The sequence below is a fragment of the Pseudorca crassidens genome, chromosome 14 (genome assembly GCF_039906515.1).
Source record: "Pseudorca crassidens isolate mPseCra1 chromosome 14, mPseCra1.hap1, whole genome shotgun sequence".
In the NCBI taxonomy this organism is placed as follows: domain Eukaryota; kingdom Metazoa; phylum Chordata; class Mammalia; order Artiodactyla; family Delphinidae; genus Pseudorca; species Pseudorca crassidens.
In genome coordinates, this window is record NC_090309.1 from 19,596,640 (window position 1) to 19,624,118 (window position 27,479).

At 38.0% G+C, this 27,479-nt stretch overlaps 1 protein-coding gene across 2 annotated transcripts in view; it reads right to left on the minus strand.

The window, feature by feature from the left end:
* The window catches only part of CTNNA2 (catenin alpha 2), a 1,189,124-nt gene that overhangs the window by 79,685 nt on the left and 1,081,960 nt on the right, over window positions 1-27,479 (minus strand). For both annotated transcript variants that reach the window (XM_067704543.1, XM_067704544.1), the window contains exons 11-13: window positions 26,918-27,074; window positions 20,189-20,389; window positions 1,334-1,485 (exon numbers count right to left, since the gene is read on the minus strand). In XM_067704543.1, the coding sequence (XP_067560644.1) occupies window positions 1,334-1,485; window positions 20,189-20,389; window positions 26,918-27,074 (510 nt within the window). The remainder of the gene's footprint in view (window positions 1-1,333; window positions 1,486-20,188; window positions 20,390-26,917; window positions 27,075-27,479) is intronic.

Below are 27,479 nucleotides of genomic sequence, written 5' to 3' on the forward strand. Positions count from 1 at the left end.
AGATACTTCTTCAAGTATTGAGGGACCACACACAGAAAATAAATTGATTGTTACTGTGTTTAAGGGGATGTCGGTTTAGATGCTCAGTGATCACCCTGAGCATCTAAAAAGAGAGAAAGTGTTTCAAGATGCACTCAGCAGTTAACTCATGGTTTCACTGAGCAGCCTCAGAGACAGCTATGGAGGCTGAAGATGGAGATACAGTCTAGGGCTGCCTCATCCAAAATGGTGGCCACAATCTACATGGAGCCATCAAACACTTAAAATGTGGCCAGTGCCACATGTTGAAAAGCTAGTTTTGGATACCTTTGAGTAAATAAAATATGTTATTAAAATTAGTTCATCTGTTTCTTTTTGCTTTATTGACACATCTACTAAGAAATGAAAAATTACAAATGTGCCTCACATTATATTTCCATTGGACAGCAGGCTTTTAAGATTAGCACCACAGATGCATCTTCTCTGCCTCAATCCTAATACCCACAAATATATCTGTGTCATCAATTATGCTTTTGAACATGTATTTAAGTTTACTAAGAAAGAGTTCTGTGGCTAAGAAAAGTGTTTGAAACCTACTGTGCCAAATTGTTGATAAGGCAAGGAGAAAAAATAGTCTCAACTCATGATGAAATATTGTGCAGCGGTTAAATGGGATGAGGTAAGATATGTGTCTTCATAGAGATAGAATTGGGTGAACAAAGCAAGTTGCAAATAACACTTATATGAGTTTTAAAATCTGCTGTATTATGTTTTCTAGTGTGTGTCTATATATAATTACTTAGACAATGGTTTGGAAGGCTCACACCTACCTGACATCAAAAGACTGAGGATGGGAAGATAGTAGGGTAGGTGATAGGGGAGGTTTGCTGAAAGATTATTTAGCCTTATTTATAATGTCTTAATTATTTGTTACAAGAAGAAGGTAGCTCTGTATCACTTTATTGTCATTATCAATATCATTATTATTATCATTATCACTAATACTACTAAGCTGGGTGATCTTCATTTCTTTCCATTGCATGGCTTTCTGATTCTAATGGGAAATAGTGTTAGCAATAGGGAATGGAAGGGGCACCCCTAAGTTGGTATCAAATTTAGGCAACAATGTGTGTAAGAAGTAGGCAGGACATCACCCTTCAGGATATTCAGTGCTGATCTAGGCTTGTTGGGATCACTCATCCCTTTATAAGTAAAAAGTCCCCATTGTCTGACTAGATGAGGAGCTAAACAGCTTACCAAGTTAAACTAAATAATTAAAAAAAACAAAGAGTAAATTATTTGGGGCCCCTACTAGAAGTTCCATTCATCTCCGAGCTACAGAGACCTCACATACCCTGATCATCAGCACAGCCTTTCTGATGTCCCGAACACCGTCGTATACCAGGCGAGAAGCATCGATGAACTCATTCTCTTCAAATGGTTGAGGGACGTTGGCACTCAGGGCTTCAATGGCAACCTCCACTTGTTCAGCAAAGCGTGGCATCACTGTGTTAAACAAAGTGAAAAGCAGTGGATTAGACAATCTTTCTTTCATGCTCCCTTGTTTCAGTCCTTAGGGAAGATGGCAGGCTCTGGGTGTCCCAACATTTCAATGAAGCTGGGTGCCTGCCTGTCCATTTTGGAGTGGATCCAATTTAGTGATCTTTGTGCCACTTACCTTCAGCAAGGAAAGCAAACCGTTACTCCTTGAATGGCGATGGTATGCAACAGAGCAAGTTTTTGAAACCTGCCTAAGGTAGTGTGGAATAGTGTATGTGAGTCCAGGTTTCATGTTATCCTAAGTTAAGTTCCAATTCTGTTAGTTCCTAGCTGTGAAACCTTGGTCACATTTTCTTAACTCTTCTAAATCTGTTTCTTTGTATATAAAATATGATAGTAAGCTCTTACCTTGGGGTTCAATGCGATAACACATACAAATGCACTGGATGACATCTGGCCTTTAGAAAACCTCAATAAATATGGACCTAACATTAAATGCTAAAGTCATAGCTGGTTGAATAGCAGACTTTAATCTATGTTGTTTCATAGTAAAATGTAAATGAAATGATCCAATCCATTCCACTTATGTCTGGAATGCAGGCCTTGAGACACTGGAGGTGGGGAGATGGCTGTGGAGGGAGGCTTGTGAAAAGACTGTGTAAGAGGGGAGATGGAACACCCAGAATATTCCATCAGAAAGGCTATGAAAAGAGACCAGTGGACTCAAAGATAATTTGATTTTGTTCCATTTTCCCAGAACTTTGTTGATGTGCAAGAGGATACATATGAACATTTTAAAACGTGGGCATCTCTTTCCTTAAATAAGGACAATTACATACACACTGGAAGTTTGTGGAAAGTAAACTTAGTGGCTACTTAAGAAATGCTGCTGATTCACTGATTCTCGAAAATTATAATTCAATTTTTTCAGCTGTTATCTTGTAACAATCAATTCATATGGCAAAGGAAAGCCAAAAACACAATTCTTTTTATTTACAAGGACAATAAAATAGAAACGTCATTCATCTATTTCCATTTCTGAATTTTCAGGCCTGATTCGTCGTTATACTCATTTTCAAAGTCTGTGGATACTTTAACATCCATTCTAATCCCTAGTGGGAGAAACTCTGCTAAATTACTTTACTCTCCACAGTCAGAGTATTCAAGATAAAACATTCCTTAAAAAATGTATTTCTACTAGGAAAAGTCAAATGTTATTTTAAAAAAAAGGAGGGTAAGAGGAAAACAGAGTAACCACTCTTTCAACAGAAATTATCAAAACCAAAGCATGGCAAGGGGTGAATTTCCTTCTGTGAGTAAATTGCTATGAATGGTTCTCTATACTACTTGAATTTTTCAATTGGGCCTTTAAACTGCTTTTATATGAAAGGAATTTGGAAGACGTTGAGAATATTGCTGCAAATATGAATCAAATGAAAATATATTTCTAAAACCCACCACAGTAAACTAAGACCATTTCAGCTATACACTTGTGGTGGGAATAAACTGTTTTACATTTCTAAATAATCTAGATAATTGAAACTGATATCCTTAAGCATGAAAACATTTTTGTATGTGTCATTTTCACATGAGTAGCTTTCTTAAGGGAAATTACAAACTCCTTTCCTTTCCTAAACTCAAAATTCTAAATAATATTAATTCCATTTGATATCTAAGCTGCCATAATGACCATCAACAATTTTACAGATGTATATGATAGTATCTGTAGCACTTAGCTGCACAAATTTTTGCCCCTTTTTTATAACTGATAAGTGACTGGTACTCCTCCATGTAAGATAAATACTCTTACAAATCAATAAGGAAAAAATAGAAAAATAGACAAAAGTTTAGAAAAGGCAATTCACGACAAGGAAATCCCATATTATTGATAAATACATAAGATGCTTGACTTCACTAATGAGTGGAAAAATTACAATGTAAATAATGAGATAGTTCATACTTGTTGGAGGAGGAGCAAACAAATCAAAACTTAAAATATCCGTCTTATTGAGCATGTGGATCAAAGGGAAACCTTCTACTATAGATGGAATGGAAAATGGGAACATATCATTTTGGCAAATGCTTTGTCAAAATCTAGTAAAATGATGCTTTCCAGAGCCAGTCAGTGAGTTGCGAAATTAGCTAGGGCATAGCCAAATGCTGACTTCTGAGGAGATACTGATAAGGAGACTGAGTACACTGGGGGCAAAGGAATGTCTTTGTGTCTCTAGAGTTACAGTTGTTTTTTGTTAGGTTGAATATTCCAAGAGTTAATAATAACAAGAGTTACATTAAACCTGAGGATAATAACTGCTTTAAGGGAGCTCTTTCAACAGACTCTAACCCAGACCTATTCTGAGTCTTCTAACTCAGGGGGGAACCACTGTGATCTGTGCACCCCAGGTTCACAGACTATATATATGGATGGGACAAAATGAACTTAAGGATGTAAATCAGGAAATAGCCAGTATATTAAATCGAGTAAGTCCTGAGGTCTAAGTGTTTACTGGGAACAGAAAGCTAAAAAGATATGTCATTTGTGAGAAATTGTAAAATGCACAAGAATACTGTGCATAATTTAAACATATACTCATTTTTATTACACATGTTCTGAAAAGATGTATGTAACCTTAAGTTATAGTGGTTACCTTTGAGAGCAGAAGGAGAGGCATGGAATTAGGTAGAGGTCTTAAGGAGGCCTCAGGTGTATCTTATTTTTGAAATAAATAATAATGTGAATCAGATATTGCCAAATAATATTTGTTATACCTTGGGGTACAAGCTGAGTGTCAGTTACATGAGTCTCTGTTCCTTTTGTATTTTTGAATCTTTTCAAAATTCAAATTTAAAAAGAGATCAACGTAATACCCTGAAGACTTTATTTCTCCTTATAGAATAAGGCTCTGACAAAATAAAGTTCTAGCTCATGGCCCAAACATAATAGAATCCAATTTGATCCATAGTATTAAGTGAGGAAGACCCTCAGAAATGTTGACTGTGATCAAATGCTTAATATTCCACTAAGACCCACCAGCTGGAAAACTGAGTCGAGTAGTCCCTATCCACTAGACCCTCCCTGTGAAAACCGTTGATGAAGTCCAAAAGGGAAAGTGGGACTGTGTTGCTTTGTTCAAGGTCACCCCGAGGAAGAGCTGGGGAAGAGGAAAATGCAGGAACTGATATGCTCTCTTTCTCCACTCTGCACGGATTCTCTCAAGAAAGAGAGAAGAAAGCTAAACTCTAAAGGGACCATTCTCATAAGGGATGCTCTGGGGCCCAAAACATACCCAGTACTACTCTGAAACACCAAGTTTGGCAGAGGGCATTCTGTTTGCTCCAGCATGGAATACAGAATCTCTCTTGGGAGATTTAGGAGGTGCAGTTTTTGAAGGAACAACAGTGTTGTGGATGTGGCATTGTCAGAAGAGGCAGAAAGAAGAGATTGGAAGAGAAAATACCGTCAATTTTCCAAGGAGGAAAAATGGTAGAGGAAGTGGTGTGGAATCCTTACTTTTCAAATAGGGGCTCAAAGGACAGTTTAGCATTAATATTCCAATGACCTTATTTTACTCCTCAAGCTGATAAAACCTAGAATTTGAATACATTCCATTTGATATTTATTTATTGTAACTGACAAGACATCCATTTCTCTTACCACAAGTCAGTGTTTTTCTGGGTCTGACCCTTAAGGAAATTTTCTTCCATGCTCTGTTCCTAAGTGCATTCAATACTTATTTATTTAGGGCTTGGTCAACTGCTAAAATTCTTTAACCAACATACTTTTGCTCTCCACATTGGTGCTTTCTTTCCTGTTTTAGTTTTATCCTCTCAGGTTTTTAAAGTGATAAGACAGAAAAACAAAAGTTTATAGAACAATGATCCATTCTGACAGAACCTAAGATGTTAGTTTAATTATGAATTCTTCCAACACTTTAATAGGGCTTGAAAAATGAAATACCCTCAAAGTAATACTGAGATAGAAACAGTCTCAAAGTACTTCAAATATGATGCTGATTCTACCTCTCCCTAATTAGGACAAAACACAGCATTGCCTTTGTGATTCACACATTGTATATTAACAGAATTTCTGATATAGGATTATATAAATAGAAGCTTCCTTCTACTTTACGAATTACATCCAAAAATGTAGACACCAGTTTACTGTTATTTATCAGAAATCCTGGATTGCTCTTAATAGCTTATGTCCTGAAGGGGTGATCAAAGTTGGAAATAAACTTTTAAATTCTCACTGTACTTTTGTATGCAGAGTGCACACTAGGCCACAGAATGATGATATTCCAGGAGTAATGAAATCAGAGTTAAGTATGCATATAAAAATCAAGGTCACCTATTCTAGTGTTGATCGAGATCCTAAAACAGAGGTGAGGAAGATCTGCACTGAATCCTCCTGGGAGACTTCAGAGGTGAAATTTTAGAGCACAGGGTGAGTCAGTAAATTGAACAAAACATTGTGCTAAAGATGCAAATAGGACTGCCGACAGCCATAAGAACCGAATCCAAGGTTAAATAGAGGCAGTAGAAATGACTAGCCAACCAACTCCATTGCCTCTGAGTAACCACCTAAAAGGTCCATGCCCTGCTGTAAATATTCCAATGACTTCTTTTAATATAGAGAGGACTATAAAATCTCTTTATCAAGATATAAACACAAACATCTGACACCTGACTATAATTCCTATCTGTCTCTGTCGCCCCACTTATTCTTACATATATTCAAATGTTCCAATTAGACTGAATTACTTCTATGTCTTCAAATATGACAGAGACACACCATGTCATACCATGTCCATGATCAATTTATTCTCTCCTACTAAAATGTACTTCTTTGTTTGCCCCTGCTGAATACCTCCTCAATCTTCAACAACCAGTTCAGAATTGTCTGCCATTGTGAAGCCTTCTTTAATCCCAAGACACTCCAAATTTGGCCATTCTCTACAATTTTATAACATCCTAATTATGCCTGCACTATTATAGTACTTAGTACACTGTATGAGGATTGTCTGCCATTTCTGTATGTCAGCTGTTTCCCACAAGAGTCACTTTTAGGCAGAGACCATCTCTTCTTCATTCATTGCATCTTAAGCCCTTATTATGCTTCTGGCACAGCTATATCCAGCTGGGAGAAGGATGGGAAGTGAAAGAATGGGAAGTAAGAAGGAAATAATTTGTCACCCAGTATTTCAGGGACAAAACGAGCAGTATCACATTCAACATACTAAGTCGCTCTCTTTCTGCCCATCATTTCATATTAGTTCAGTAATTTTATTAAAGAGTTTCATGAGTCATTAACCAAGTTATTAGTGGGCATTCTAGTTTTGGTCTCGAGAGACCTTTCAAAAAACTGAGCTCAGAATCCTTTCAGGACCACCTGAGTAGAAGCTTCACCACTGAGCATGGAGAAAGATTTATTATTGTATACTTGACTAGTTGACCAAAGCCAAACTAGCATATCTGCATGCATAGGGGTCATCCAATTGTGGCGGTGCAGTCAACCAACATGCTTTCTTGAGTGTGTTCCTTACACAAATTTTATTATTGAGGATAAAAAAGAAAAAAATAGACAAGGCCTCTGTTCTAGAGAAAGAGCCAGTCTAATAAGTGTTAATATAAAATAGAAAAATAAGAATGAGAACATTTGGAAATAATCTAAAAAGAGAATAAAATATTAGGACCGGGATAGAATTGTGGCCAATTCCAGTACAAGAATCAGTATAATCACACCCTCTCCATTACAAATAGATATGATGCTTCCATTTTAACAGTTGAAGTTAGGCAGAGAATTAGGTATTAATCAGAGTAACTGGAGCCAGAAAGTATTAATTTGGGGAGACTCTGTGGGGGCAACTCTAGTATCCCCCTACATCAGGAAAATACTACGTGATGATGTTTCTGTAGGTAATGGATTCTTTCCTATAAATGGTTTCTATCAGACATTTCTAAGCAATTTTATTCAAATAGCCCCCAATTAGATGTCAGGTTAAGAGAAGAGAATATAAAGGAGAGAATGATGTAAACCATCATTCAGGCCTGAATTTGGCCAGAAGAAAGTCTGACTGGCATTTACAAGACTCTGTGTGTACCTTGATAGTTCAGCACATCCATGAAGCATCATCAATTAGAAAGGAGCCTGTTTGAGTCTGAAGCTCCAAGTCTTACTAGTGTAGAAGTAGGAACTAACACAAACTGAAGCTGTAACATATTTGATGCTTTGGTAACACTCAAAAATGATGGAGGACAAACCATAGCCACTGGTCATTGTTTCATATTGATTCAGTAACTTTAGTAAAGAACTTCATGACCTATAATTAAGTCATTAGAGGATGTTCTAGGGTCCCCCCATCCCAAACAGGGACCTTTCAAAATCTTGAGCTCAGAATTCTTTTTAGAGCTGCTTACGTTTCTATCTATTGGACAAGAAATAATCAAGTGGATCTATAAGTCTACCTCATGAACAAAGGCTATTTCATTACTGTCTGTAATTTATAGACCCATGCACTCCCAGTAGATGTAGAGGCTTTCCTACAAGTACAAGAGTGGCCATAATCTTGTTGAAACACTTAGCTAGCATTTCTTGCATTATCCAGACCTTTACTTCTTGATTTTGCACACTCGCTCTAATACTGGTTATGATTTTCATCACCACTCAGCTTCTTCTGAGATTAAAGTTTGAATCTCTGATACTAAGTCAAATGAAATGTTCCCTAGTAATGTCACTAGATTCTTTCTTCTGTTTGACATGTACACTGTTACCTTTGAATTATGTACTAGCTTTGTCTTGTTTCTCTGTGCAATTTCTCAAATCTGTCCTTCTCTGCTCCAACTCTCCTCTCCAATCACCTTGTTCCAATCTTGGCTTTTATTTCCTCACTATCTAGATCTGTTATTACCCTCTCCCCTCCTGGGCAGATACTGCATAGCTCTATCTAGACACAATGGAAGGCACTGCACGAAGAAATAGGTACATTATGGCAGAAGTTAAACATGTCCCTGTTAAATCCATGTTGTGGGATCTGTTCATATGTCTTAATATTCTATCTTAATTATGCTAGTCATCACCCTTATTGTTTGTCCCATCTTTATGCATTTGCAAATATGTATGTGTGGTAGTCAGCCTCTGAGATGGGCCATTCTTTCCTAGTATTCATGCCCTTGTATGATCCTGTCATCTTGAAAGTGGGCTGGAACTAATGACTTGCTTCTAACTGATAGAATATAGAAAGGGTGATAAGTTGTCACGTTGGTAATTAGGTTACAGAAAGGTGCTGGCTTCCCATCTTTCTTGCCTTTTCTTGCTCTCTCACTTGCTCACCCTGATGGAAGCCAGTTGGTCTATGGAAAAGCCTCCATGGCAAGTAATGGAGAGGAGCCTCTGGTAACAGCCAATAAAGAATTGAGGCCTTATGTCCAATAAGGCAACTGAGGCCTTTCAACAACAATGTGAGTCAGCTTGGAAGTAGGTCTTTCACCAATTGACCCTTGAGATGACTGCAGCCCTGGCCCATACCTTGACTGCATCCTTGCAAGAGATCTTGAGGCAATGCCACCCAGCTAAGCTGTGCTGGTCTCCTGACCCACAGAAACTATGAGATAGTAAATGTTTGTAACGTTCATCCATTAAGCTTTGGTGTGATTTGTTACACAGCAATAGCTAACTAATAAAATATGCTATGCCAGAAGTAGAAATAACAGTAAAAATAGTCAGAAAGACATATTAAAATTTCTGTTCATTCATTTGTAGCAGCTATGCTGGTCTAGGTTTCTGGTATATTTATTGCACTCAGGCAGAAGCTTAATTGAATCTTGATATTTGATTATATTTATTTACAAGTTAACCAGTTTGAGCCTCAGTTTACACAAGTGTAAAACAGCTGGCCTTCTGGTCTTACATAAGGTTTAAAAATAATACATTCTATAAATTCTATATACAATTTTAAATATAAACATAGGTAGTACTTAGTCACTGGGGATAAAGTGGCAAATAAAATAAATATGATCTTGCCTTCAAGGGACTAAAAAGTGGGATGTACGTAAGATGCTTCCCATTGTGCCAAGCACACAAGATTCACAGTAAATGTTTCTTGTAATTGTCATCTTCACATCATGACCCTTTTTATCTACCAGTCCACGCCCCCTTTTTCTTTGTTTACAGCTGGCAAAATCATCCGGTCTCCTTTGGATGGAGCTTGGAAGTACAGCTACGTACATGATTCATCACCAAAAAGTGGGCCTTGTGGGAGTGAAGTAAACTGAAAATAGCACACAAATTAGTGTTGAAATCTCTGAAAATTGGGAAGTTGGTACAATTTATCTGAAAACTGAATTTCCCTGCTTTTATGCCCTTCTCTCTCCTTGGCAGGACTACATCATCTTTCTGATGGTTTTGCATTTTTAATAATTAATTTCCTATGAAATCTGCCCTCAGGACAAGATTTTATAAACTCACTGTTAGAATTTTCATTTTATCTTCATTGCCAAGAAAGCCAGTGTTAGACACTGTATTACAGTATGACCTCACCAGATCCATGAAGAAAGGAAACCTTTAAAAGTTAGAGACTTTACCAAAAAGCTCGTAACTGGAAAAAAAAAATCAAACCCATCTTCCCTATCTCAAATTAGACACTATTTCTAAAAAACCTCTCAGCTTAACCTAATATTCTTGTGAAAGTGTTTTCCTTCTACCTCAAATGCATACTACTATTTTATATTAGCTGATTGATTGGATGTGAATCTTGAGTAAAGTATCCCCAAATGTTTTTTAAATGTGGAGGAGGGAGTATGGAAATAATATTTAAACTCTCTAAATTGAAATAATTCTCTGTCTAGGCCAGTGATATACTAGCTTTCACCGTGCTTTCTCTTGATAATTCTTCATCAAGTTAGAAAATATTGAGCTCTGGAAGCTAGGAGCCAGGACGAAAGAAGCCCAGCTTAATCTGCTCCCTATTCCCTGGTGACTATTTGTCAGCTGTTTTTACCCCTCTAGACAACCATCAGCATCCTCCTGGCTAGTCCTAATTCTTCCATGCTGTGTATATTCTTGGACTTTCTTTCGTCAGAGTCAGTCATCTGTTCCCTCTGTGGGAGTTCCTAAAGGCTGCCATTTTCATAAACTCATGTTTGGAAAATTATAATGTACATTTCAAACATCAAAATCAAACTCAAGCTCCAGAAGGCCATACATAACCCATGAGCTGAATTGTTTGATGAAAGATGAAAAAGGACTGCTTAGAAGAAGGAAAAAAAATCTTCTAAATTCTGTCCACGATAACTACCCTGAGAGAATCAGGCAGCATGCATCTGCTTTTGTCTAGACACAAATTCCTTTCCCCAGGGAAAGAAAATGCTTGCTTGGAAAGTTCTTACATTTTAAAATCAGCATTTCAAAAATAATCACAAATTGTTTATAAGTTAAGAGGAAAGGATGGCACATTTCATTCTGAAACTTAAGGAATGAGTAAAGAACTGAACATGATGCTTTATTTAGCTTACAGTGTTTGTAGAAACCTAGCTTGATAAATAGTTAATTTTGGCGTCAATGAGATTTTAAATTTTAAGATGTAATAAAATAATTGCTAGGAATTTATTGCTCTTAGTTTAAAAGATTCTGATCTTGATCATTAAACATGCAATTTTTAAAATTAGGAAGCAACATACACACACACACACACACACACACACACCTGGATAGAAAATAGAAGGGGGACAGAGAACAGAGAGGTACCTTAAGACAGAAAAATGAGCAAACACAGAGTTTGCAACACCTGGTAGGACCTTAATGAGTGACAGTGAGTAATGGGGCACAGAGGAGTGGGATTGGCTGGTATGGTTACAGAAGACTTCGCTTCTTCTCTAGGAAGAAATCAGCTAGCGTTAGAGAACAGGTAAAATATAGAAAGGCAAACCGAGTGGGGAGGTAATTTTGGGGTCAACTTGACAGGAATATCCAGAATCTTTCTGGTTCTTATGTCCATATGTTATCCCAGCTACAAGCATAGTTTCTTATTTTTCCTAATCAAACTATTTCTGGAATATTCTAATGATGTTCCCATTCAAGTGATTGTTGACATATTCTTCCTTTCTTTGATTCCAACACCTATTGCTGACGTGGTAGGGATTCTGGGTAAAAGGAACTTACTGCTGCCTCACTTGTGCCCAGTTAATACACCCTGGCCACCAATTCCTGTGGACCCCAGCACTGGCCCTTCTGCCATTCCATGGCCAGTACCATGGATGCTGATCCCTCATATCCTTGAAGTGACAAAGAAGTATCATGTCTTTTGCAGTCCCCAGGATTATGAGTCTATGATGTGACTCACACAGAACTGGAAATTCATGTCTTCCTTTTAGTTTTACTTTGAAAATTGGGCACTGTTTCTTCCACTATGTTGCTCCATAAATGTGTAATTGTGAGTCTTCCTATATCCATCCTATCCCACCTCCACTTCCATGTTAGAAGTTTACTATCAGGCTAAAATTGTTTCTCTTGGGACTTCTCTAGTGGTCCAGTGGTAAAGAATCTGCTTTCCAATGCAGGGGACATGGGTTTGATCCCTGGTCAGGGAACTAAGATCCCACATGCCCCGGGGCAACTAAGCCCACACGTCACAACTACTGAGCTTGCCCCTCTCAGTGAGAGATCCTGCGTGCCTCAACGAAGATCCCGCATGCCATAGCTAAGACCCGAGGCAGCCAAAAAATAAAATAAAATAAAATGATGAAAATAAATAAATAAAGTAAATAAATATATATATTTTAAAGTGTTTCTCTTATTTTCTCAAGCTGTATTCTTCTCAGGTGGTTCTTCAGCTTCTCACGCTGAGAGAGCTGGTCATGTGTGAATTCTAGCAGAACATATTACTTACAAACAAGCCAGTATAGAGAAGATATTTTCATATTTCTGCATGGCCAGGGCTTTCTGAGCAAAAATGACTGGTAACCTGGTTCTAGGTATGACTCAATAGTAGTCCTAAATTGGTGAAATAATCCGGAAAGAGATTTACGGGTTTATCTCCCCAGAGATAGGTGTTTACATTTCAAAAGAGAATAAAACCAGGAGCCATTCATTTATATTCTAAAGGGTTGTAACAACCTGGGGACCTTTCCGGGAGAGAGTTTATTAACATTAAAGAGTGAAGGTTTTTCTCTCCCTCTCAGGAGGGGAGGGAGACAGCTGAGCACCAATTGCTATATAAACTCTCAGATTCATAATTTCGTGGTTCTTCTCCTGTAGTATGGACCTCCTTCGTGTGGGCAGACTTTATCTGACCTTATCACACTGCCTTGAGTGGTAGAACGAGGTATAGGGAACTGGCAATGTTATTGTTACTAAGAGAGAAGTTTGTTCTCTGAGCAAGAAACCTTGCATTTGCATTCAGGATAAAACAAATAAATACTGATATTAAAAACCATCAGCCAGATCTGTACAATACTTCAAGTATGTAGGTTTCAGACATATGGAAGAGGCTTTGAGACAAACTACATGTTGCCTGTCTAAGGACTATTAAGTGAATGAAATTTCCTTCTCGTTCCTCCTACACTTCTGACTTCCCACCTCCATGACTAGCACAACCACCACTTAGTAAGACATTTCCTCCATATTGTAATCATTTTGACCTTTCAGGGGGAAATAAAATGCTTTACACCAATAGTAAGGGTTATATTAAAATGTATTTAAAATATATTAGGAAGTCTAGGCTGAACTGAATCTCAGTCATTACAGCTTCTGTGGAAATTCATTACTTTCATAATTTAATTTCAAGGTCAGTCACGGAGAAGTGACAGATTGTAATAGTCCTTCCTATCTCTAATATCTAATATTTCTGTCTTCCCAATAATCTGTCCTTACCACCTTCTTCTGATATTGATCTTACTTCTGTCCATACCCCTTGCCTCTGGTCACGGGGATAGTCAGGTCACCCAGACATGTCCAATGATAAAACTTGATCCCGCCAGCAACATAAATCAGTCCAAGTGAAATAAGCATACCCCCAAGTGGCCAAGAAGATTGCTCTTCTTTGATGTGTAGAAAGTAGGAGGAAAACAAGCATCTCTACTTATCCTGGAATCTTGAGTTATAAGCCTAAGGCTGCTGCTAGTGGATATATTCTCCACTGAAAAAAAAGGTCATACCTTAATTTTTCATATTCATTTAATCAATGCATACATATTAAAGGCTAATGATGTGATAATACTTGTCTAGGCCCAAGGCACGTACAGGAACACCTGCCTCTAGGAAGTGACAATCTATCTGTGGACCATTGACACTGAAGAGGATGTAATAAATGTCAACAGACTCATAGAAATAGATCCCTGTTGTCTCTAGCTGCGACCTGAGTCAGATCTTAAAGGATAAGTTCAATACACAGATGTAGAGGAGGAGGAGAAAACGGGGAAGATGACAGGAAGGAGAGTGGGAACAGCATGGATGTGTTTTAACTGGAAAATAATAAATACACCTGTCCAAGTGGAGCAGAGGATCTATACAGAGGATTCATGGGCAGTGATTGTCCATGTTGAGTGCAGTCATGAGGAAGCCAAGAAACAGTGAAGCATATGTCCCAAAATCAATAATATTGACCATACTTAGATGATGAAACATCAGGCAATACATGAGAAGATTGAGGCTCAGGGGCATTAACTAATTTGTGTAAGGTCACATTTAGAAGTCAAGGAATTGAGTTCTTCTGATTCCTTACATGGATTTCACCTATACATTGTACTGACACAATGGTACCCCTCATTATCATTTCTAATTTGGGTGCTTTCTATTTGTTCCTCTTACTGGGCAAAATACATAGGAATGCTGTAAAAAAAAAAAACTCTTTTATGAAAACTTTACATAACAGAAGCATGAAATTACAAATTATACCATCTCTACTAAGAGAAAGAAGTCAATCTGAAAAGGTTACATACTATTTGATTCCAACTATATGACATTCTAGAAATGGCAAAACCATGGAGACAGTGAAAAGATAGTGGTTACCAGGCGATTGGGAGGGGGAGAGGGATGAATAAATGGAGTACAGTGAATGTTTAGGACAGTGAAAAATACACTGTATGAAACCATAATGATGGATACATGTCATTATACATTAGTCCAAATATAATAGAGTATACAACACCAAGAGTGAACCAAAATGTAAACTATGAACTTTGCGTGATTATGATGTGTCTGTGTAGGTTCATCAATGGTAACAAATGTACCACTTTGGTAGGGGATATAGATAATGGGGGACACCATGCCTGTGCAGAATCAAGGGAATTGATTCAAAATCATGGGAAATCTTAGTAGCCTCCCCTCAATTTTTCTGTGAACATTTAACTGTTCTTTAAAAAAAAAGTCTTGAAAAAATTTATACCATCTGTTTGGCCCACATGTTCTCCAAAATAATGGAATTTTCATTTTCATTTACAAAGTGCTTAATAACAGAATCCTCACTAAAAAGACTTTATTTTTTTCTATTCTTTTTGGTTCCCTCTGAAGAAAGAACTGCTGGCATCTCAAAGATCTCTCAACCTGATGATATTGACATCGCCACAAATTTGCATCAGCCATCACATTTACAAAAATGGCATTTCAATGTAATCTGTTCTGTGAAGAATGAGCTACTTTAAACATAATATCATTGAATGGACTTTCAGGCCCCTCAACTTTCCACAGCAATCTGACTTTGCAAATGAGATCTCTAAAAATGGGTCTCATTGGGTGCACTTGCTACCAAGCTATCGGCAATTTGTTATAATTCAGGTTTTATTGAAGAGCCCATCAAACATGTTAGTATTTAATGAGTCTGATGTACGTCAAGTTTATTGTGCTTTCATCTGCCTAGATTAGTTTTATAAAAAATAAATAGGTAAATTTTTATGTAATATTGCCCTAGAATTTTAACATACTAATAATCCACAAAATTGTGTTTTCAAATTAACTTAGCATTCATATCAAGACAAAAAGCACTCTTCAAAAAAATTTACTTACTCTTTACTAAGTAAAGTAATTTATGGAAAATTAACTAGACTGTTCCATCACTCTGGATCTCTCTCAATTTCTAGCCTCTCAGTGAAGGTAAAGTGGGAGTTCTCTCTACAGAGACCCACCCCTGCATCATTTGCATGTTTAAACAGAGGTTGGCCTGTATTTGAAAACCCCATTAGCAGCAAAGTCTGGTCTAGTTAAGACTTTTTGAGCATTCTGCCCCTTTTTTTTCATGCTTGGTAATAGACTCTCACTCCATTCCCTTCACCGTACCCTATGGCCATCATGCAGAGGCTCCATTTAGTCTTGTTTAAAGTTGCTCTTATTATGGAATATTATTTCTCTTGTGGCAGTTATTTTCCATGGGGGTTATTCTGTCCACCCAAGAACATCTAGCAATGTCTAGAGACAATTTTGATTGTCACAACTTGAAGTGGGAAAGGGAAGAGGTCCTATAAGCATCTAGTGGGGTAAGTTCAGGGATGCTGCTGAGCACCCTTAATGCACAGGACAGCTGCCTCCACCCCAAGAAAGAATTACCAAGACTCACATGTCAATAATACAGAGGTTGAGAACTTCTGCCTTAGGGTCTTTAACAACTCAGATATAAAATTGGCAGAACCTGGTAGGTTGGTGGAAAGGCAAAAGAAAACATGATGCTTTGTCTTCCATGTCCTGGACTCTTCCTTTTTTTCTTCTTCTTCCTGTCACCTTCCACTCCTTGCCCACTGCTCCGTGTTCTCTCCTCAAAATAAAATGTACTCTCAGGACAAAGTTTGATAAACTTGCATAAAAAAGTGACCAATTAAACGTTGCACTAAGATTTTTTTTTAAAATCAGAAGCAAAATGTTAGCCCAAAGGTAGAAATTTGGGTATTAGTTATCTGTATAGGAGTTTTTATTTGAAGGACGTAGCCCCCCTTAGCATAGCCAGACACTGACAAGGGGACAAATCCATTTTATAAAATCTATATAACCTACAAAACTCTGCATAACCATAATCACGGAACTGATCTTATGTTCTTCCTCCAACTCCATGTGTGTAGTACATCCCCCAACAATTCTAATTAGCAACCAGTGAATTTTAACAGCTAAAGCTTTTTTTTTTTTTTTAGCTTGTTTCTCATAGAGAAATTTCTTATTGAGAAATGCTAGGTATTAAGTCACCATATAGATCACACATTTTAAACCTCATGTTCCACATGTTCAGATTACCAGTGCAATTGTGACAGAGGACCATCCCTTCTCTTAAGCCCTGCTGGCTTCAGAGCAGAGGCATTCTCCCTCCATGAGGAATCCGTGAGTATGTCAATTGTTCTACTCACAGCTAAATTATTTTTTGTTTTTTTTTTAATAAATTTATTTATTTTTGGCTGCATTGGGTCTTCGTTGCTGCGCACTGGCTTCCTCTGGTTGCAGCGAGTGGGACCACTCCTCTTTGTGGTGCACGGGCCTCTCATGGCGGTGGCTTCTCTTGTTGTGGAGCACGGGCTCTAGGCGCACAGGCTTCAGTAGTTGTGGCACGCAGGCTCTAGAGCACAGGCTCAGTAGTTGTGGCACACGGGCCCAGCTGCTCCGCAGCATGTGGGATCCTCCCAGACCACAGCTCGAACCCATGTCCCCTGCATTGGCAGGAGGATTCTCAACCACTGCACCACCAGGGAAGCCCACAGCTAAAGATTTTGCTTTCATTTCTTTGACAACCTCTCTACTTACCCATAAAGAAACCATATTGTTCCTGTTTAGGAAAGAGAAGAACCACTGGGGACAGAAGCAAAATAATCTATATACCTTGTATATTCTAGTTCTTAGCCCACTAATATCTACTTTTCCTTGACATGTATTCCATTTTTTACTAGTTATTTATAAACTGTTTATTTCACTCTCTTCTACCTGGCTTCTTTCCTAGTGATCTTCAATAGATGCTGAAAAATAGAAAGAATCTAAATGTCTTGCTTATCTTTTCTGTTCAATTATGAATTGGATGTGGACATCAGAATCAGGAAGGTGCCTTTAGTTAAGTACCCCAAGTATTCAATCACTGCAAGGAAGGGCTGAGATGAGAATTTTTAAAGATCTGAAAATTGACAAATAAGAGCAAAATCTTCATTAGCAACAACAATCCAGGATGGATTGCTCTGTTTCATTGATTTTTTTTTTCAGTTAAAAAAACTTCAACCAGAATATTATTTACATTTCAAGACTTTGGGTGAAAATTATGTTAAAATATTTCCATCAGCTAGGCACACTGCCCTTGCCTTTATGTCGGTTTTGACCCAATGGGCACCACTCCTTCTATTTATTAAAGCACCCCAAGGCTCAATAAGAAAGAAATCTAAAATGTCTCTTGAACAACGCTGAAGTCTTTGTGTGCACAAAGTCACCTATAAGTTGGCAATATGCTCTGCATGTCATCTGTGGCAGTAATCATTCCAACCAGTCATGAGTTGAAACTTCTGACACTCTTCACTCAGTGTCAGATCCAAGGAAATGCTGCTATGTGTCAGATATATCACAGGAAGCTGAGACTTTGTAACAAAATCGAGGTAATGGGCCAGGAACTGAGAGCTCCAAAAATGTGACAGAGTTTCCTTAAGGGTGAAAAAAAAGTCCTTAAATTGGAGAGTAAAATAACTGTTTCTAATTATTCCAAATGAGAAAAGAAATACCGTATGGCTTGCATTGTGTTGCTCTATTGAATGCAAAGGGCAAGCCTATTTGAAAAAAAAAAAAAATAGTGCTGAATTTCAGCTAATTACAATGTGGATATATCATATTATTATTTTTTTAACATCTTTATTGGAGTATAATTGCTTTACAATGGTGTGTTAGTTTCTGCTTTATAACAAAGTGAACCAGCTATACATATACATATATCCCAGTATCTCCTCCCTCTTGTGTCTCCCTCCCACTCTCCCTATCCCACCCCTCTAGGTGATCACAAAGCACCCAGCTGATCTCCCTGTGCTATGCAGCTGCTTCCCACTAGCTATCTGTTTTACATTTGGTAGTGCATATATGTCCATGCTACTCTCTCACTTCGTCCCAGCTTACCCTTCCCCCTTCCCGTGTCCTCAAGTCTATTCTCTTCGTCTGTGTCTTTATCCCTGTCCTGCCCCTTTGTTCGTCAGAACCTTTTTTTTTTTTTTTTTAGATTCCATATATATATATATGTTAGCATACAGTATTTTTTTTTCTATTTCTGACTTATTTCACTCTGTATGAGAGAATCTAGGCCTATACACCTCACTACAAATAACTCAATTTTGTTTCCTTTTTTGGTTGAGTAATACTCCATTGCATACATGTGCCACATCTTGTTTATCCATTCATCTATTGATGGACACTTAGGTTGCTTCCATGTCCTGGCTATTGTAAATAGAGCTGCAATGAACATTGTGGTACATGACTCTTTTCGAATTATGGATATATCATATTATTATTGTTATTATTTGTAATTCTAAGTCTGTGAGGATTCTCAAGAGCAACGATCCCTAGATGTGCTCTTTATTATGTGATATTACACTAGTCCTTTTCTGCTTATATTTCAGAGAGCAATCAGTGTCTGTTTATCTGTTGTTTTTCCATGCTATTCTAGACTAACAAATAGCTACAGAAATCTTTGTAAATAACCTTTTCCCTGTAGAAGGAAACATGTTTCTACTAACATGTCTTATCATGTAGAACTTGGAACACTGCTATATCTGACCTTTCAGAGATATGTCTATTTTTAAAAGCCTAGTGGGTTCCAAATTCCATATATAGACCCATGAAGACTCCCACTGATGCTGAGGTAAGTTCCTTCTACGCATACAGAGGACCCGATTCATTACCCATTCATAACTCCATCCAATATAAAGTTAATTCTATTTGTCTTCTCTCCATCCCTGGACTTTCTCTCTACTCTCATTCCCCCATATATACAAATATACAAGGCATAAGGGACTTCAGAAAGGGTCTGAAGCCAAGAGACACCAGTCAAGAGCAAAAACTACTAAAAATAGGCTACTCTTTGACACAACTATCCAGAGTTATGGGTTGTTGTGATAACTCAGTAGAAATAAGTATTTTTTCCATCTCAGTGTACCAGAGAGCTATGACAGGCTCCCATAAGTAACTGTGTCTCACCACGACCGTGATTCCCCAGTGGGCAGCCACATGCCCCTGGAAGAGGGCATGCAAGCCTTTGTAAGAGGAGCAGGACATATATTAAAGTCTAACCCTTTTTCAGTAACCACTACCTCCTTTGATTACTTCATGTCCATGTACTACCTAGAGCCTTTATGCTTTTCCCTGGTTGTCCTTATCTTCTCAAGAAATAGACAGGGAAATGTTTTTCAAGTTCAAGATTCCAAGTTCCAATCACATATTCACTATTTTCTAGACTTGTGACCTTTTTCCAGTTTCTTAACTGATTCAAAACTCCATTTTCACATTCATAATAGGAGATAATAAAAATCTGCCTACTTCACAAGGTCCTTGTGAGAATCAAGTGCTTATATATAAAAACTGTAGAGTAGTATATACTGCAAAATAATAAATTATTATTCTGCTAAAGTATTCCAATTCAAACTCAAGAAATAAAGAGCACCCTTTTTATGATCATGTGTAATTTAGAAGCAGAAAGACCTATGGGAAACAATGAAACAGACTGATTCAGGTATGGAAATTAATCATGGTGCTGACATTTTGGTCAAACCTAATATCCATGGTTACCTGTCTCAGAGAGCAATTTTGTAGCTTCCAGCACCTTCTCAGTATAAACTCCAGCTTCATAGTTCTCCATCTCAGCATTGATGATGTGTATGACTCGAGCTGCCCGGCCCCTGATAGCCCCTGCAGTCCGGTCCAGAGTGTCCACATCCCCCTCTTGAAGGGCTATCACACACTTGTTTACATCCTCCAAGATATGATTTTCTGTGGAGAGGACACATACACATTTATACCACTGACACACTTAAAAACCTATTGAAGATAGATTCATTAACTCACAAGCCATCAACTTGTACATCTCAATACATGCCTAATAACATTGAAATTATATTTAAAGAACATAGTTTATAATTACAATAGTGGTTCTCAAACTTGAACATCAACTGGAGGATTTGTAGCATCATAGAGACTGTTGGGTGTCTCTCTCAGGGTTTCTGATTCACTAGGTCTGGGGTCGGGCCCAAGAAGTTGCATTTCTACCAAGTTCCCAGGTGATGGTAATGTTGCTGGTTTGGGGACCACACTTTGAGAACCACCAATTTTAAAAATATCTCTTTCTTTGTTTCAGTGTTTAAGATTTATTGGGTGAAAAGGTCTTTTAAGAGTGGTAGTGGCAGCGAACAAGAAGTCACCAAGCAGCAACGTTTCTAGACATGTCCAGAGTTGCACTTTGGGTTGGATCATGTTTTTATTGAGGAAACATTTAAGGGAGACTTTAAAATGAACAAATATCACCCCATCAGTCTTCCAATGTTGTGTCATGCATAACGTATATGCAATGGAAACTGATCAGGTGAAGAGGATCACAGAGTTCCCCACAATTGTAATACAATCCAGTCTGTGGCTGGTTCCCTCAGATTGGAGTCAAGGTCAGGGATCACTCTCCATCATTGTCCAAAGCAGAATCCAAGCAGGCAGGATGAGAGGCTTTTCTCTCTACCAGCCTAGAAAAAACATGCAGTCTGGTCCCTTACAGTTTTGCAGGTGTGCAATTTTGTATTTTCCATGTCCAATGTGAGAGCTGTTATTATATTCCTTGAACATTCTTTAGAAACAGAATTCTAAGGAAATGTTCAAAAAGTTTAGTACTCTGAGAAAAAAAAGAACTTAAGCTGAAAATATACATATACACACACAATAGAATAACAGGACAAGCTTGGAAGTAGTCTTAAGTAATCTGGTAACCCTTAAGAAATTATAACTGTTCAATTAATAGTTAATAAAGGACTAAATTGAATGGTTACCTCTTTAAGAAGTTTCTAGAGCTAGTTCTGATTTATAAATTCCTAAAGAAGGAGAGATGGGAGGGTACTCAGCAAATCCCAGTCTGTCCCATGGATCTCTCCTTCTTTAATTAAACCAATCACTCAGAGAAAATATTTGTTTTTATAAGACATTGGATAGAAAATTGCAAAGTATAACATGTTTCATAAAGGAACATCTGTTTGACCTCATACAATATGATTTCCTCACTCAACTATTTATAAATTTCTGATTTCTACATTCTCTGGTTTCAAATAGAAATTAGAATAGAAAAAAAATGAAATGTTTAAATTTTAATATTTAGATATCTTAAACTCACAAGAAGTTATTTCCTGAATGCTGATATTTTCCTGAGAGAACGAGAAAGACAGTTGTGAAAATAGAGACTTAAAGGCTTTCATTTTGATTAAGGAACTTCTGAAACCACCTCTTTATGAGATCTTGGATTGGATCATGCAAACTCACCTAAAAGGACACCTTAAAAAAAAAGGTTTACTCAAATGAAACTTGGCACAGGATTTTAAATACAGAAGTTTGATTCAAATAGGTCTCTCTTACTGCCCTGATGGATTCCTCCAGACAATTAAAATATGTCGTGGTCCCTGAAAATGGGCAACTGCGAGGGTGTTCATGTCAAAAACAAGCATTTTCGGGCTTCCCTGGTGGCGCAGTGGTTGAGAGTCCTCCTGCCAATCAGGGGACACGGGCTCGTGTCCCGGTCCGGGAAGATCCCACATGCCGCGGAGCGGCTAGGTCCGTGAGCCATGGCCACTGAGCCTGCGCGTCTGGAACCTGTGCTCCACAACGGGAGAGGCCAAATCAGTGAGAGGACGGCATATCGGGAAAAAAAAAAAAAAAAAAAAACAGGCATTTTCTTTGAATAACATAATGTAAGAATAAGCATACCTACCATTTTTCTGTGCATAATTTAAAGATGGAATTGAATGCAAAACAGAGGAATCTGTCAATTACATTAGATACTAATGTACTGGAATTAACAAAATTTAAAATGTAAGAAGTCCATTCATGACCTAATATCCTAAAATGAAATGATAGTTTTTAAAATCTAATTTCCAAACTAAAATATGCAACTAATCTAATTAGGAACAAGAAAAAGAATATGCTTTCATAGGTATAACTACAGTTGACCCTTGAACAACAGAGGTTTGAACAGTGCAGGTCCACTTATACATGGATTTATTTCAGTAGTAAGTACTACAGTACCACAGAGCCAAGGTTGGTTGGATCCACAGATGCGGAACTTCCCATCTATAGGGCTAACTGTAAAGTTATGCCCAGATTTTCAGCTGTGTGGAGGGAGGGTCGGTGCCCCACACCCCCAAGTTTTTCAAGGGTCAACTGTATACATTAATTGAAGGAGGCCATCATAGCAACAGCATTGCTTTTAATTGAATTGCCAATTAATTTGTTCAATGGTTAGTCATATTAATCATATGTGAATAAAATATTAATTTTACTAATTTTTAGTTTACTAAATGACTCAGTTTTCTTAATCAACTCTTTTTATGAAATGTTGAGATAGTTTACTCTGCATTTCCCAACTTTACCCAATTAGAGGTACCCCTTTTATAAAAAAATGAATTACAATTCCCTCATGATAGTAGTTATACCAGTGGATGATATATATGTAAAAGCCACTATGATAAAGAATGTTTTAAAATAAATTTGTACTTTATTAATCTAAGTACCAATAATGCACTTGAAAAGAGCTATATTGTTCTTGTAGACATATTATTTAATCAAAAGATGACACTTGGTTTATATATGGTTTCCCTGGACCCCTTGTAATAACTTCTCCACCCCTAGTCCCTACACCATCAGGTCTGGGGTTTACAAGTTTGGAATTACTCTGGTCTAGTATCTATCAAAAAGGGCAGTGAATTATTCAAAGGCAGAATCCACACTTAACTCATATTTTCATAACTGACAGCACCTTAGAGCAGGCAATCAAAGAAGAAATCCTGAATAAACATGTCCATTGAAGAGGGACAATCAATTATATATTTTTATCCTACGGTATTTTCAGGAGAAATAATTCATTAAGTAAGGAGATAGAGGAATGATGTTCCAACTAGAAAATAACATAGAAGAGAAAGTAATAATAAAAAGCACCTGTATTCCAGAGATGATTACATTGCTGGGATAAACCCCTTAGGTACTTTGGATGCCTGGATGGAAAGCATGGTTTTTAAACATCATAAAACATTTGACTGCAACGTATCTTGTGGTAAACTTCCTTGAATTTTTGCAACCTTACGATTTCAGGAAAGATATAATCTTGTTAAAAAATCACAGATGATCAGACTACCTGATTATTATAAGCTTTAAAGCTATAGTTTCTAAATTCAAAAGCAAAGTTCAGTCTGTGAATTTTTTAATGAAACAAACTCAAGACCCTGGAGTCAAAAAAAACCAAACAAGTAAAAGAGGAAAAGGCAAACAAAGCAAAACAAAACTTTTAGACATTATGGGATTGAGTTAACAGCTTTTTCAGATCTTAGATGCCTGCTATTTTGTGAGCCAAACCCAAGAATTCAACTGTTATGTGATTAATGCCAAGATGTTCAATTTAAGACACTATTAAAAATTTTAGTTTTTGCCCAGTGGGAAAAGTTTAAGTGTTCTAATACAGCCATTTCATTTTTTTTTATAAGCCCAGACTACATCTGAAAATTGGTTTTGCTCCTGTAATGTTAGTAGCTCCCCAAACTTGCTGCTTTTCATATGGACAAATTAAGCACTCAGACACACAAGTTCAGGTAGCAAAAAAAAAAAAGAAAGAAAGCAAAACAAAACTATCTCTTAAAAAAAATCTTTTCTGTTGTTGTTTTCAAAATAGAGTTTCCTGCCAGAATAGATATTCCCTTAAGAAGAAACTGATACATAAAGTGTCATTAATGCCATTTCAAAATATCTCCTGGGCCAACCTTGCAATTTACTGATGCAGATGTTTTGGCTCCAGCTCGGAGAGGAGATAAGAAGTAGTTTCCCCAACTATCGGGCTGTATCTACAGTCTACCAGCAGGACAGAGTGGTCAGTGTCATTATTTGTCAAGCCCATCTGTGGAAAGGTGCCTGCCGCCTCCGATTGTCAAGTCCAAAGGCATGCTCTAGCAGGTCCTGCCAAGGCTGGCTCCCCGACAGCGCCTGTTCATTTTCCTGTCATGGCATGCCGCAGCGCTTGTACCACTGGGGTTGGACTGCACAGTGTTATCAGCGGAAGCCAAAGCCTTTTCTTGTTGCTGGTAATAATGAGATGCACAAAGGAATGGCAGGGAGAAAGGTGGCAGAGGCATATCCGGTGGAAGAAAATTAAGAAAAGCTTTGCACTACTGAAACAGTCTGAGATAAGACCTCCTAACCTTGCTTTTCTCTACCCTCAGAAATTTTCATATATGCATTTAAAGAAAAGGAGAAGTTGGGAAAGCTTTAAGTTCTGAAATGATTCCTCTTTGAAAAAGGTAGTATATTTTCTATTCAATTGTAGATAGAAGGGGAATAGCATAAGATTTCCAGGTGCTGTTAGGATTGCTGTGTGAGTTCTGAGGCTGGTTGGAGAGTCCCCCTGCCCCTTTTGGGGACCCCTATAGTCATCTTGGCAAAGACTGACTACATACAAGAAAGATGCTCAGTCCTGGTGTCCGTCCTTCTGTTCCCCACCACTCAAATCCCCAATATGTCTATCCAAACAATTTCTAAGAACCTTATGAAAGATACATTTCTTGCATATCTTTTATGTTGTTAGGACTCACGCATCAGTGAAGCAAAAATCCCAGGAATGGCAACACATTGAGTTCTTTATCAGTCAACCCCTGGATATGGGTATGTTTAAATGAATAGTTGCTTTGACAAGTCATCAAAAACAAAGCACTTTAGGAATGAAGAATAAGACAGGTTTCCAAGAGGGAAGAGAGAGTGGAATGGTGGTTCCAGAGGGGATGGCGAGGTTTGAGGGGGTGGGGAAGGAGCTGCAATGACAACTGGAAACATCAAAGGCAAATTCCCTTCTATCTAGACTTACTGAGAACTATATAGATTCTGGAAAGGGGATATCTGGATTTTAATTATACCTCTGCCAAGTTACCTACCTCTCAGTGCCTTACTTTTCTCAAAGGAAGGCTCAGAATAGTGATGCCTATCTTATAAAACTTTGGTGTGAATTAAACCAAATAGCAGAAAGTCAGACAAATTATAGATACTGAGCATGTGTTCACTCATTTTTCCCATCTCCCTTGCCCTGCCCTCCATGATTTCAAAGTTGGCTTTTCCATCATCCATCAGATCTACAGATTCAACTATGCTGTTCTCAGACAAGCTTTAAACACAAGCCCCCAGTGGGAATTCACTGTCAGTTTCTTGGTGAAAGGAAAGACTGCAACTAGAGAAAAGTTTCTAAATACACTAAGCCTCCTGCAGAAATCCCTTCCACACTGTTGCAGTCAGAGGCCCTGTCTGTCTGGATCCCACCAGCTGTGCTGCAACCCCTCCATCTCAGACCTCAGTAAGTCCTGGTCAAGGCTAGGGCGCACCTGAACTGTCAGGTGTGAGTTCCATATTCCTGTGGGTAGAGTCAACACCTGGTCAATTTGAATTTTCAAGCGTCACTTGGTTATTTTAATGCCTCGCAAGGAGGCTGAGGTTTCTGGTGACCTCCTCCCCCATGCCTCCCATAGAGACTTTTCCAGGTGAATTGGGCCAAGTATGTTTCGTCAAATGTGTTTGGAAAAAGGCCCATTAGCTGGCGGTAGCCAAATTTGAAACAGCATTGATGAGCCCCGTTAAAGGTCAAATTGATTACATGGTTATTCAAATGCGCCAACATCCTTCAGTCTGGCTTCATTTACAAAGAAGAAAGTTACAGTTTCCAGTGATGATTAGTTACTCTCTCTCACTTCTTTCCACAACCTCATGGTCAAGTGCTCAAAGCCTCAATGACTCCCAAGTACCTTCTAATAGGTTCATTCTGTGGCTAACATTTCTTCCCAGCTTATCACAAACCTGGGTAACTTCACTTATTGAGGGAAAAAACCTTAATGCAGCCAAATTGGAATAACTCATTGTTTTTTTGATTTTTAAACGTAACCAGTCTCATAACCCATACCCTTTTTTAGATGGATGATTCAGATGCATCAAAGGCCATCCTATTTTAAAAACTCCAGGAAGTAAAAAGGAGCCTAACTCTACTTAAATAATCTGTTCAGGTTTCTAATATCTTGATCAGAAATTTGTGTTTTCCCCCCAAATGCTTTGGCTCAGTGTCTTGAAATAATGTGCACAGCAGAGAAGAATTTTCAAGAGGGTGTTACAATTACAGTTGCAGAGATGATTGACAGCTCAAAGGGCCAAGGAGAGCACTTGAAACAGAGACCCATGACATTTGAAAGATATTCCTCATCTCATCTTGTTCTCTTTCTTCGGCTGCCTTGTAAGGGGCCCATTTGTGATTACCTGAGACAGAAAGGAAGTCATCCACTGAGGTGATGTCATCCACAGCCTCTGTCAGCACTCGGACCTGCTTTTCCCACTGGTCTTTGAAGACATCCATATTGTCCTGAGCAACTTTGCTCTGTGGCCGGGCAGCCAGTGTGAGAGCGGCATTGATGACCTATTTGTTAGAGACAATCCAGGGACATATTGACCACACTCTTTGACAGAGGAACAAGCAGGTCAAAGATCATGTTGAAATCCTGGACCCTGCAGCTTCCACAGATAAGTGGGTTCCCAGTGTTTGGAAGGACAATCAAAACATGAAACTTAAAGTAGGTTATCAACTACTACTAATTTTTGTTTGCTTTTCTTCTTTTTGTAAGATATAGGTTTCAAAAAGTGCTTACTGGACAAAGCCTACTTAGCACAGATGTGGCAGAAATAGAAGTCTTGTTCTACATGCGCAAGCATATAATTTAGTGGTTGAGACACTAAAGGTAAATAGATATGGAGCATTGAAATAACAGTCCAAGACAAATAGAAGAAAGTCAATAGGAGTGGAAAAGAGAATAATCGCCACAGT